Here is a 12,963-nt window from a genome sequence, read left to right as displayed (position 1 = left end):
CGCGTGTGTGTGTGTGCTTCTCACTCTCACACTCAGTAAAGGATGTATGGTTGTTGGGAAGATTGGGGGGAACTCGGCTCAAAGAGGGGGACTGGTGTCTCCCATCTCTCTTCCTCTAGTTCCATTACAGCCTTCCTGCAGTCACCGTTAACCTCGGTGGCCGTGAATGGCCTCTCTCAGCGGTCAGAACCCTGGAGACTGAGATGTAGACGCACCAACATGGACAGTATCGCAATGTCCTTGGGATCTCCAGGAGAATGGGTGATTTGACCATTGCTTCCCTATCTGTTCATGGCACCCACCACTTAGCCACCACACACATGCACACGAGTCGCGTCAAGGGGAAAACTGTCCAGTGGAGTCTGGCTGAGCTGCTGCTGCTGCTGAGGAGGCAGCGGGAAACATCCTGCTCATGTACCCGGGAAGGCACCCAGCCCCGCGGCCGAACCTGTGCCCAGGCTCTGCCGATGAGAGGCGCTCCTAATCCCAAACAGGCTCAGCTCATGTTTGTGTGGAAGAACGAGTTCAGCTGTGAGCCTTACGGATCTAGCAGCCATCTAGTACTGTTCCTAGGAGACCCTGCCTAGGGCTAGAACTGTCCTCAAAGGATCAGATTCTGACTGGGTTGTGACCGGGTTACCTCCCCCGAGGTGGCCTAACTTGCATCCTCAAGAGCAGCGCGGTGATGCTAGGAGGTTCTGTCCCGAGCCTCTGCTCACCCTGCAGCCACTCCGGGGGCGAGGCAGGGGGAGTGGGTACAGCACTGGTTAGTTCGGTGGGGACACAGGGGCCTGGAACTGCAAGGTGTAGGGGAGCCTGGGGGACCACACCAGCTACTTCCTGTTGAAGTAGGTCAGGAGAGAGGCAGAGAGTGAACCGCTGGTCAGCCCTGCTGCAGGAAGGAATAGGGAGGCGAGCAGAAGGCACTGAGAGGAGCGGGTGCAGCTCCATTGATGAACCTCCCAAGAGGCACTCAGGATTTAGCAGGTGAGGGAGGGAGGCGTCTCTCCAATCCAGATGGCTGGTTACCCTCCGGACCACACAGCCCCTCTGGCAGGGGCCGTAACTCTTACCAGTACTGTGGTGACAATGAGCGACCTGTTTGTCAGAGAGTCGGTGACGTTAGGCCCTCGACCTTTGGCAACCTCGGTGATATTGAGACCATCGGCGGGACTCCACACCCCAACCTGGATGGACAGACAGATGCAAGACAGGTGCTGAGTCCTCAGTCTACCCTCTCTTTTGTCATATCAACAAGGCATCGCTGCCGTCACTGTCACTGCCTGCACGTCTTGGGTGAACAGTTCTGGGTCGACTCTGCAGACCTCTCTACTTCTCCAGGTGTGCTTCTCTTGAATTCTTCCCTCTCCCTTGCCGTGTCACATTCACCCCAGCTGAACAGGACATGTAAGGGAGCTTCAGGGACCTCGGGAAGCAGATGTCTGGCAGGGATGGAGGGGGTCAAGGAATTCTGGTCTGGGGCCAGGTCCTATCCATGGACACCTGCTAGCAAAGACACTGGGCACCCAGCTGCTTACTCTTTGGGTCTCGGCTCCAGTGTCCACTGCAGGCCCAGTGCCTCACAAAACCCCACTTGGTCTGAGTAGAGGAAGGTGTGCCCCACATGTGTGGCCTGAGTATAGGAGGAACAGTGGGCATGCCATCTTGGAAGCTGTTTGGGAATGCCAGTATAAGGAGGGCAGACCTCACTGGGGCTTGAACACAGTGTGCTTTGTACTTTTACTTCTAAAGTGGACAGATATCCTGTTTACTCTAGGCAACTCTTCCTATAGCATCCTTATTGACTAATGACGGGAGGTAGGGAAGAAAAGGGCCAAGTTCGAAAGATGTTCCTAAAGCAACTACTTGCAAATGCTCTCTGACTGAACTCTGCCAAGTCAGGCCCCATCTTGCCACCCCACCCCTCTCTCAGGGAAAGCATCAGCATGCTCACTCTGTCCTTGGCCCAGTTGGGGGTACTCAGGAAACCTAATCAATTAACCGCAGAGGCCAAGTGCAAACAGCCCACTCAGAGAGCTGTGTAAAGCAGATAGCAGAGAGATGTGTAATTATGCCTGAGTAATTCTGCCTTAATCCTCCCAAAGCCACCGGCTAGAGCTGGCTCGATCAGCTCTGCCCCAGCTTAGCAAACAGAGCCGAGGACGTAAGAGGCAGAGGGGCTGTGCTGGGGGCTCAGCCTGTATAGACCACCAGGACCACATGGAGAGGAAGAGTCAGGCAGACAGCATCCAAAAGGCATCTTCTCTGAAGCGGGCCAAGCTCAGTACTAGGGTGCTGAGCGCAGGACTGGGTACAGGAGACACTCAGCAAATATGTGTCCAGAGGCACACGGCTGGCAGAGAGAGCCTCCTTTGTGAAGTTCTACTGAACTCTTGACTGTGGGCCCTGCTAGGCAATGGGTGCTATGGGGGAAATGAAAGATCATTTCATTTAGGAGCGAGGAGGCTCTCTGCTCATAGTCTGGGTGGCCGTGACCAGGAGCTTCTCATGGGTGCCCTGCAGGCTGACCTCCATCCAGGGATAATAGAGTTTTTCTCCAATATTAGCTACGGTCAATTTGTACTGGCTGCCTAGAGGACTGCTAGGAAAAGGATGCTGCAGGTGGGCGCAGATGGAACGAGTGCCCCAGTGATCAATTACTGATGCCTGCCACAGGCACAGGGGCAGAGAGTAGTGGCAGGTGTGCCATCTATCTTCTATCCCTAGAATTTTGTGCTATCCTTCTGGATGAGATGCCGGACAAGCAGCAAATAGGATAGCTGGGCTGCAGAGAGGGCTTGGCGGGTAAGTATGCTTCCTGCACAGGCTTGAGGATCCGAGGACGGCTGAAACCACCAGAGGTCGAAACTCCAGAACCTATGTTGACTAGCTCGAGTGGCCACACGCACCGCAGCTCCAGTCAGGACAGCAGAAACCCGTGAGTCTTCGGAGCTCATGAAAAGAATGGCAGGTTCCAAGACCAGTAGGAGGCTTCAGCTCAAATATGACTGAGAGGAGGCCTGATGGAGCAGGACACCGACAGAGGCGAGTGCGCCCCCTGTAGGTGAGGGTGAGTGCAGGTACCACAAGGGCCCACACACTTGCTTACACCACACATGCACACGCACGCACGCGCGCGCGCACACACACACACGCACACACACACACACACACACACAGAGGCACGGAAAAAAATAGAAACATAGGACAGTTGTCTGGGTGAACTCTGTATTGGCTGAAGTACTGTGGATGAGGAAGGCTGTTCTCCAGCACTGTGGGAGTTTAATGGAACCTGGAAGGTTGCTTGATGAAAACTCACGGGACTGGAGAGACGGCTTAGTGGTTAAGCGCTTGCCTGTGAAGTCTAAGGATCCCAGTTTGAAGCTTGATTCCCCAGAACCCACATAAGCCAGATGCACAAGGTGGCGCATGTCTGGAGTTCTTTTGCAGTGGCTGGAGGCCCTTGATGTGCTCATGCTCTTTCTCTATCTTTTTCTCTCTGTCTGTAGCTCTCAAATAAATAAAAAAGAAAAGAAAACTCACGGAGCAGATTACACCAACTGGCCTAGGTTGGTCTCAGCCACCATCCTTGCGGACTTGTGCCATATGTGGAATGAAATAATTGTAGAGGAATGATGATGCTTCTTGGCCACCCCTTCCCTACTCAGTGAATAAGAAACTCAGGAGGTAGTGGAGGAACCATGGCCAGAGGTAAACTGAGGCTAGCAGTGTGAGCCGAGTCAGGTCCTTGCCTGAGAGATAGGTCTCTCTGTTCCTACAGCCAGGGCACCAGTGTGGGCACAGGCCCAGAGGTACGGTAGGGTGGACGTGTGACTCTATTAAGGGGTGTCTCAGGGAGTAGTGGAAATTGATCTAGGGAGGCCAGCTGGAGAATTCCTTGAAGAACCCTAAATGCCCCAGTGAAGGGCTACAGCATAGCACTAAGGTGTGAAAGGCAGTGTGGGAGCCTGCAGAGCTGAGCCTGGGGAAGTTCCATCCATGCACACATTCAGGATGGCTGGAGGGCTCAAGAGTGAGGGAGGAAGCCAGAGGAAGGTGTTATCATTACCCGGAGCAAAGGCTGAGCAGTGTGTGCATAGCACTGTGGAGAAGACAGGAGAGGAGAGGAAAGAAGACCGAAGAGGAGAGGAGAGAAGACAGGAGAGGAGAGGAGAGAAGACCGGAGAGGAGAGGAGAGGAGAGAAGAGAGAGGAAGCCGTCCTCAGTAACAGCAGAGAGGGGCCCTTCAAACCCCCTACCCCCCACATCTTACACATGCCGTCTCTCATTTGGAGCTGTGCCTGGCTGGCTCCTAGAGACCAGCTGGTATGGGATGATTGTAACTGAGTCCCTGCCGACGCTGAGAATTGGAGGTTCCTGGTAAATCACCCTTCTTGGTCCAGCATCCTGACTTTAACAAAACACTCTGCAAGCTCCCAGGGATCGGTATGGGATTTAGAACATTTCTGTGTTGTCCAGATGAGAGGTCCCAGGGTCAGATGGGTCTACTTCCCTTAACCAAACTCTCTGGAATCTGTAGCCTGAGAAGCTGGAATGGGGAAGCCCAGACAAGACTTCATGTATTCTAACCTCTCCCCAAGTCGGTGAGAGTCACCTCTAGTTCCTCAGAAAAGCAACGGACACTCAGACAAGCAATCACTCCATCTTTGCTGACACCTCCAATGACAGTGTACGTACTACCCCCATGGCAGGGGGTTGAAAGTTCCTCTTGCCCAATAACATATGTGCCCCTGGGCCGTGCCAGCGTGCAGGGTCTTATAGACACTCTGTACCACGAGCCTTTGATTATATATCACAGATTAAGTAGCCCTGAAGGGCCTGGCTCACAGAGTGATAGGTTGGGTGTCTCCTTTAGCCAGACCCCTGAGCTCAGCACCCCATCATGTGACTGAGTCAAGAGTCTCAGCTCAGTCCACAGATCTCTGATGGCTGCACTGGGCCTTGCCTTCTGCTTCTGTGCCTCTGCCTAGCACCAGCCAGAGGGGACTTACCACAGCCCTGCCCCTCTGCCAGGCCTTCCCGGGAGCCACGCACCTTCTCCAGGCCATCCTCCTTCAGGCTGATGATGTCCAGATCAAAATCAGTCCTCAAGCCACTGGTTTTGTTGAAAACAATCCGTCCGGTTAATCCTTCCCATTGAGCCTGAGGAGGGGAGAGGGCAGAGCAGCAATTCCTCGGGCTCATAAATCATCATTCGGTACAACTGTACAATGCTTCATTTTAATTACTCCTTGCACTGATACTGTTCCCCCAAGACCATGATTAATTAATAATCACCTCCATCATTGCTCGGGCTGCGGTGCGAGCCAGCAATTTCCATAAATTCTATTATGCTCTTTAGCCAGCTTTACACTCGCACCTTCTCGTGTAAAACATCGATCTTGGACGCGCTCAGATGAGCCCCCGCCCCGAAGTCATGGGAAAGAGGGACTGTGTCAGATCCCCCAGGGAGGGGCTGGGAAGCAGGCAGGTAAGGTTGGGGCAGGTGAGACACCACTACGAGGCAGAGACAGCAATGGGTCCAGTTGGCTGCAGATACAAAACAAGATTCTTGGGGCAGCAAGGTTAGAGGGAGATCAAGGTCTCCTGGGCTCCCTGGCCCCGGCTCCATGCACGCCACAGTTGGAACCTCTGGGTTCAGATTGCTGGGTTCAGTGACAGCTCTGTGGTCTTGAGTGATCCATTTCACCTCTTTGCCCCAAGTTTCCTCTGCTATGAAATGGGACTAACACTGGTACCCATTTAAAAAATACTATTTATTTGAGAGAGAGAAAGAAGGGGGCACAGTAGGGCTTCCAGCTGATGCAAATGAACTCCAGACGCCTGTGCCATCTTGTGCATCTGGCTCATGTGGGTCTTGGGGAATAGAACCCGGGTCCTTTGGCTTTGCAGGCAAGCATCTTAATGGTGAAGCCATCTCTCCAGCCCCAGTGATACCCATTTTACCAAAATGCTACAGTCGTAAAGATCAGGTTAAATGCTGGATCAGGCTCACTTCCCTCTGTCTCTGTGTGCAAATAAATTAAACATAAAAAAAAATAAAATACTGAATTGGGGCATGCCAAATGAGCACTTGAAAAAGGCACCTTCTCTTATTTTATTTTAGTATTTTTTGCATGTGCATGTTTGTTTATATGTATATGTATATGTGTTTGCATGCATATGAACACACAATGTATGGGCATTCCTGTAGAGGCTTAAAGATACTGGGTGTCTTTTGCAATCACCCGCCACTTTATTTTTCGAGACAGGGTCTCTTGCTGAACCTAGAGTTCATCCATTCAGTCACAGTAGCTGCCCAGCAAGTTCTAGGGTACTTTCTGTCTCTACCTACCCAGCTTTGGGATTACAGGCACAGACCACCACACCCGGCTCCTACAGAGGTTCCACCATCAGATCCTCATGCTTGCACAGAAAGCATGTTATGTAACTCAGCCATGTCCCCAGCCTGGCTTCTGTGGATGTTTTTCTTGTTATTAATATATTAATGCAGAGGCGGGTGGAACTGTGCAGAACCCATCTCCTGGGCCAAGGTGGGCCAAACTAGCTGCTGCCCGTGCTTGTGAATGGACGATGAATGCACAGCCATGCCTCCGTGTTTTGGGGGAGTCTTGCAACTTGCCCCTCTACAGAGAAGGTCTGTTGACTATTCTAGACCATATCTTTCCCATGGGCCCAGGGTCACACCCTCCCCAGCAGCCCTGGATGGTGGTCAGGTGAGGAACATTATTCCAATGTTAGCAGATGCAGAAGCAACCTCAAGGGGAAGAATGCGGGTGTTGCAAAGCTCTCACTGAACAAGAGGCACAATGAAGCCAGAACCCTGGTCCTAAATCCCTATCCCTTGGTTTGGACCCATTGCCTCCTCTTCCTCCTCCGGAGACTCAGGCTGGCTGCTGGCTCACAGGTAAGTAAACTCGTGGGAAAAGAAGGCCCACCACACATCCTGGCGTCCCGGGGAGCACACGTGGGATTGCAAAGGAGCAGGGAGACAGCGAGGGTCCCACACAGACTGGTCGGGCCAGTGAGTGGAAGGGAAGGAGCAGAGGTGTGGGTAGCAGATATATGTTGGAAGTCTGGCTGAATACTGGTTTGGGCACACTGGGTTCCTGCTCACCCTGCAGATTCCAAGCAAGGCTCCTGGCCTCTCCCTGGTTGGATGTGCCTCAGTACCCATCACACACTCACTTTTCAGGTTTACAGATGCCGGGTGCTTATCTTTGCATCCTAAATAAAGCTCTAAATAAGTGGTGAAGCTCTTTAAACTTTCCTGAATAAAAGGGTAGATGGTAATTAGGAATGGTGGCACATGCTGATAATCTTAGCATTTGGGAGGCTGGGGCAGGAGGATTTCAAGTTTTAGGTCAGCCTAGGCAATTTAACAAGGTCCTGTCTCGTCTGCCGATAAACCAACCAGGAAAAAGAAAAAAGGCATAGATAGGCAAGAGGTGTATGATTCAGAGGCAGCATGCAGGAGGGACCCAGAAGGCCATAAAACAAAAGGCGTTAAGAGAGTGGGTTTCTCCCAACAGCTCAGCTGTCTGTGTGGCAGGAGGGCACATGGTGCCCACTGTCACAGGTACTTAAAGAGCTGGCCCAAGTGCTCAGCACAATGCCTGTGGGAATGAAGGAGTGCTGTGAGCTAGATTTCTTCCCCTAGAAGTGGATGTGGCTCTAGTCTACAGAAGGAAGAGCAGGTCTGTGGGCAAGGCTGGTCTCCAGGAGGAAGCTGACTGCAGAGGTCTATGAGCTTCCCCTGCAGGAGTTCACTGAGCTCCCACTGTGATCCCGTTGGGGGAGAGGGGCCCCATCGTGGCTCCCATTTCTCAGATGCAGACACTGACGTCCAAAGAGGGACTGAACCATGCAGAATGCCTATACCCATGGGCCAGGGCAGATTCTCTCTCTCTACAGTCCCATGGCAAGACAGCTTGGGGATGGACACCCAAAGTGCAGCCAGGAAAGCTCACAGGGACTTGAAGAAGCTGGCAGCCGAGGGGACAGGGATTAAAAGAGCACCAGAGAAGGTGAAAAGCCCTGTTTATGACTTCACAGGGAGGCCTGGCTTCCCTCAGGCTGGCGTTCCCTAGTCCCCGGGCCTTTCCTCTCCTACTGAAGCCCCCACGTCCTGTCCTCTGGCTATCTGTGGGGCCCCCAGGGGACATCTCAGCGGGTGCCTTGAAGCCTGCCTTGCTCCTTCAGAGGAGATCTTCCTCCCTGTCAGCTACATAGGAATTAAATGCCAGCAGGTGCGGCAGGTCTGTAGGCGGGTGGGCAGGGGCAGGGCAGGGAGCCACGGGCAGCTCCTCCCCATGACATTTCTCAGCCCACCCGCCCCCTCCAGCCGCAGCTCAGGGCTTGCTAAATGAAAGATGCTTCACACGCTCTGAACTCCGGCCTGGTATTTTCCAGCTCTTCTCAGAAATGCCAGCTCTTTAAAATGATTTACTGTCACGCAGTCAGATGGCGAGACAGGCAACACGGAAGTGGACGGAGGGAAGGCTGTGCTGAGCTCCACGGGGCACCTGGGTTTGGCGCATGGCCAGCTGTGAGCCATGGGCATCTCCTGGCTGTCAGCCTCGGCCCCCACCGCCCTAACAAGAGGAGAAGAGGAATGTTTCTGGAAAGGTTCTATAAGGGACAGACAGGAGCGTCCACCCCAACTTGTGCTAGTCAGCAATGGGAGGGGGGTGCAAGAACCCTTTCTAGGTTGGTGAATCTGTTTCCCTCAAGGGATTCATGCTGAGCCTCAAGTGCTCCAAGGGGTGAGGGGTGGGCAGGGTGGCATCTTGAAGACCCTCTAGCTGCAACCCACTATCCAGCAACAAGTCACAGTGATAGCAGATTATAACAGAGATAGCAGGAAGAGCTGTGCCAGGCAGGACACAGATCCAAACCAAACCTCCAGCCCTCCCAGACAATGCAGCCTGCTTCCCTTCTGGTCCCTAGTACTTTCACAGAGAATCTACCTGGATCTCCTTGGAAAGCTTCCCCTAGTCACCCTTGGTGTTGCCCTGAATATGGTCCACTCCCTCTGGCCTGGGATAGCCTCACCTACACCTTCTCTTTTGTAGCTTTCCCTGCCTGCTGGTTACTGGGTTTGGACTCTGGCCAAGCACTGGGCCACACCGTCTGCATGTACACGTTTACTGTCTTCACAGCTATCCTGAATTGAATGGGCGAGACGGGTGTCGCACCCCAAACCATACCACGGCACCAGCATGCAAGCTGGGCCTGAGCTTCCTCATCTGTGGGAGTCAGAAGCCCTGGCACCCAAAGGTGACAAGGACAGTGACAGGAGAAGACTTAGGAATACGAAGCAGACACCGTGTTTCCATGGAAAGGCTCCAGACTCTCTGTCCCTCTGAAATCAGCTCTGTGGCGGGACTGTGACCACAGTGCCAGAGCAGGGTCCTGGGAAGACCCCTGACGGGGACTGGCTGATGGTTGCGGTGTGATGAGTTTGTGAGGCACCTGTCAGTCACCAGACCTCCTCCTGCCGTAGCACTTCCCATGTGGCATCTATCTCCTTTTGTCCTCACCGCATCCTTGTGAGCTGAGCATGCGCCCCATCCCCGTCCCGCGAAGGGACGAGGGCCCAGCAAGCTCTGTAGCTTGCTCCAACCACCCAGAAGCGCGCAAAGATTCTCCGCTGTTGTCCCATGAGGCCCACGCTGTGGTCTGTCCACAATGCTGACCGCCGGTACTTACCACAGGCCAAGGACCCGGGTTTCTCAATCACCTGTAAGATCCATCCGTTCCACCCGGGGAAACTGAGGCTCAGCGATGCGAGGCGGCTTTCCCACGTCTGTACACAACAGCAACCCGTCCCGCCTCCTGAACTCAAGCGCTCTAGCTCTGAGGCCCACGACACCTGCGGCCTCAGGGGGGGTGCGCCTGGCAGGGCTGGGGGCTCACCTCCTTGATGAAGTTCATGAAGCGGCCGCCGAAGCGCCAGGCCTTGTGTCGATGGCACTGCAGGGAGTTCACCGTCATCTGCGGGGCTCGCTGGTAGCACACGGACACGATGTGCACCGCGTCGTACAGCAGGGCGGCGTCGGTCTGCAGGAAGGCCCGCCCCGGTCTGAGCGCCGCTCCTGAGCTCCCGAGTCCTGGGGCCCTGCCCATTCGCTCCTCCCACTAGCTCATAGTGTCCCCTGGCATAGGACAGACCCTGAGGTCCAGAGGAGACCCTGGAGAGAGGCCAAGCTCAGGGATTCTGTTGGTGTGCAGATACGCCCAGGGCCATTCTCGGCGGGTCAGCCAGATCCTCCATTGCCTAGCCACAGCCACACTCGCCTTCTTTCTAGCCACTCAGCCTCATATCTGTCGGTCACAGCCTAAGTCCCCCGTGCCCAAGATCGTGGTCCTAAGCTCAACAGTCTATGACCAGTGGCTTACAGACCTGGACCCCTATTAAAGGGAGCCCTGCAGGGGGGCGGTCTGATTTATCTTCGTGCTTATAGCTCCCAGCCTAGGGTCTGGGTGATATGTGGCAGGTCTTCAAAAGAGAAGTGGTGTGGGGGGAGGGTGAGAGAAAGAAATGGAAGGGAGAAGGAAGAAAAGAAGATAAGGAGGGAAAAGGAGGAGAGAGGGAAAGAGACTGAGGCATGGAGAGAGGGATGAAGGAAGGAAAGGAGACAGGGAGGAAGAAAAGGAAAGAGGACAGAGGACTGAACAAGGCTGAAAGGCAAATAAGGAAGGCAGAAGGGAAGGGGGCGCTCCGGGACCCTTCTGCCCAGTGTACCATCATCACTCCATCCAACAGGCCAGATTCTGCTCGGGGAGCTGCCTGAAGCCTCTCCATGGACCACTTTTCCACAATGGCTGAGACGTGAGGGTTGTCTACATTGAGGATGCGGAACCCGGTCAGGTTCACCCCCGAGTAGCGGTAGGGCTCCAGGTCAAGTGCGTAGAGATCCTAGATTGAGAGAGAGAGAAAGGGCTTTGTGTGGTCCATGGTGGCTGCCGCTGGAAGCCCCGGTCCTCCCCCACACCCTCCCAGTCTAGATAGCCCTGCCCCCTGAGCTGTGGCTCACTGCACAACCTTGTCTACAGGAAGTGACAGAAACACCCAAAGGAGCACTGGACTCAGAGTCCACTCAGAACTTGTGACACTGACCCCATGTACCAACTGGAGGAGGGCTCAGCCTGTTTCTTTATCTGCAAGATGGGGATCACTACCCTTTACGGGCCCCAAAGAAATCCTCTCACTTTGAGAGGGCCAGGGGCTGGGAATCTCCAAATTATGCGTAGGGAGGCTAAAGGGCGGAAATATTTTCTCCCCTCCCAGAGGAGAGAAAGAGGACTGAAGAAATGCCACCACCCTCTTCCCTCCCTCATCCTCACGTCACAGCCAGGGTCTCTTCATTCTTGCTTCTCAGGAGCAGCTGGCCTGTGAACTCCCTAAGGCTCGGTCACATCCAGCCTGGGCCTTGTCCAAGCACTGGCTGGAAGCCTGAGCGAACAGGCTCTTTAAGATTGGTATCCCAGCCCCGGCCCCTCCTGCAGCCCCAGCTCAGTCAGATGGCATGGCGGTGAGGCAGCGAGCCCCAAAGGAAAGGCAGTGGGAGCAGGCAGCTTCCCCTGTGCTGAGAAGAGATGGCATGGAGGAACAAACAGCCTCCGCAGGAGCCAAGCGGAGCTCTGAGGTTTAGAAACGACCCCCCAGCTTGGAAAACAGGTGAAAGTGAAGTAGCGTGTTCTTTCTGTACAAGGAACCATGGTGTGCAGGCCACCCAGGGCTCCCCATTATGCACCTGGGTTAGACTTTGCAGTTAGCTTTTAAAGCATAGACTTTGGGTTAGCATGTAGATTTGCATCCAGTACAAAAAGCTAATCCCTAAGGCTGTGGTTTTATTGCTTTGTTGGAGATAAATCCATTCTGTATGCAGCCTGACTCTATGTCCCGCTCCTTATGAACATGAGTTCCTTCAGCGCGCTGCCTGTCAGCCTCCGTGTCTGGAAGCTTCCTTCTGACTGACACATGTTCAATATACATTTACTTTGGACTCATGGTTTTGATTTTTGGAAACATACTTGGACAGTGTAGACTGGTCCCAAGCCAGGAATGGAGAAACTGAGTCTGGGGGTCACTGTCCGCTCTCTTTCTTTTCCATGTACTTTTCCACTTTCCTCCACTGAGCACCCCTCTACCCTAGATCTTCTCTGCCCCTGGAAGAGCTCCTGAAGAAGAGGAATTCAGCTGATTTCCTGCCTCACACATGGGCATTTGCCCTCCTGCCATGTTGTGATGAAGCCCAAAGGCCCTTACCAGATGTCAGTACCTTGTTCTCGGGCTACCCAGCCTGTTGTGGATGACTCGCCCACTCTGTCACTGCACACCCCCTCCAGCTGGGAACCACTTGGACTGCACTTGACTGTCCACAGATACCTCCAGGGAAACATACCCCCCTCTACCCAGCAATGCCAGCCTTAGACAATCAAACAACAGAGGCTAGAACCCATACAGCAGATATCTGTGCTACATGGGCATCTGTAGTCTCAGATGGTCCCCAGGTGTAATAAACTCCCCTTCCTCCTGCACCTCCTCTCCATGTGCCCCTTCTGAAAGGTACTGTGTGGCTCTCTGCTTTTGAGATTGCAAAGAAGCGAGGGCTTGGGGCAGACTTAGCCTAGACAGCAAAGCCTCATCCCAGCCCAAACACACGCATCAGTGCATTCAAACGACTGTGCAGCAAAATACGTAACATTTTTCCTTCTTGGTTTTTCAAGGTAGGGTCTTGCTCTAGCCCAGATTGACCTGAAATTCACTCTATAGTCTTGGGGTGGTCTGGAACTCATTGCAATCCTCCTACCTTTGCCTCCCGAGTGCTGGGATTAAAGGCATTCACCACCATGCCCGGCCCAAAACAACTAACCTTTTATATTGCGTATGTAGACTTTTTTCTTTGTGCTTCTGGGTGGTGTGTGTATGTGTGT

At 53.7% G+C, this 12,963-nt stretch overlaps 1 protein-coding gene across 1 annotated transcript in view; it reads right to left on the bottom strand.

Moving 5' to 3' along the window:
• Positions 1-12,963, bottom strand: part of Grik3 (glutamate ionotropic receptor kainate type subunit 3) — a 249,535-nt gene that overhangs the window by 48,607 nt on the left and 187,965 nt on the right. The window contains exons 6-9 of the mRNA XM_004665213.3: positions 10,769-10,942; positions 9,940-10,083; positions 5,056-5,163; positions 1,074-1,187 (exon numbers count right to left, since the gene is read on the bottom strand). Coding sequence (XP_004665270.1) covers positions 1,074-1,187; positions 5,056-5,163; positions 9,940-10,083; positions 10,769-10,942 — 540 coding nt within the window. The remainder of the gene's footprint in view (positions 1-1,073; positions 1,188-5,055; positions 5,164-9,939; positions 10,084-10,768; positions 10,943-12,963) is intronic.

Source organism: Jaculus jaculus, chromosome 5 (assembly GCF_020740685.1).
Source record: "Jaculus jaculus isolate mJacJac1 chromosome 5, mJacJac1.mat.Y.cur, whole genome shotgun sequence".
Classification (NCBI taxonomy): Eukaryota; Metazoa; Chordata; class Mammalia; order Rodentia; family Dipodidae; genus Jaculus; species Jaculus jaculus.
This window is presented reverse-complemented; position numbering and strand designations above follow the sequence as displayed.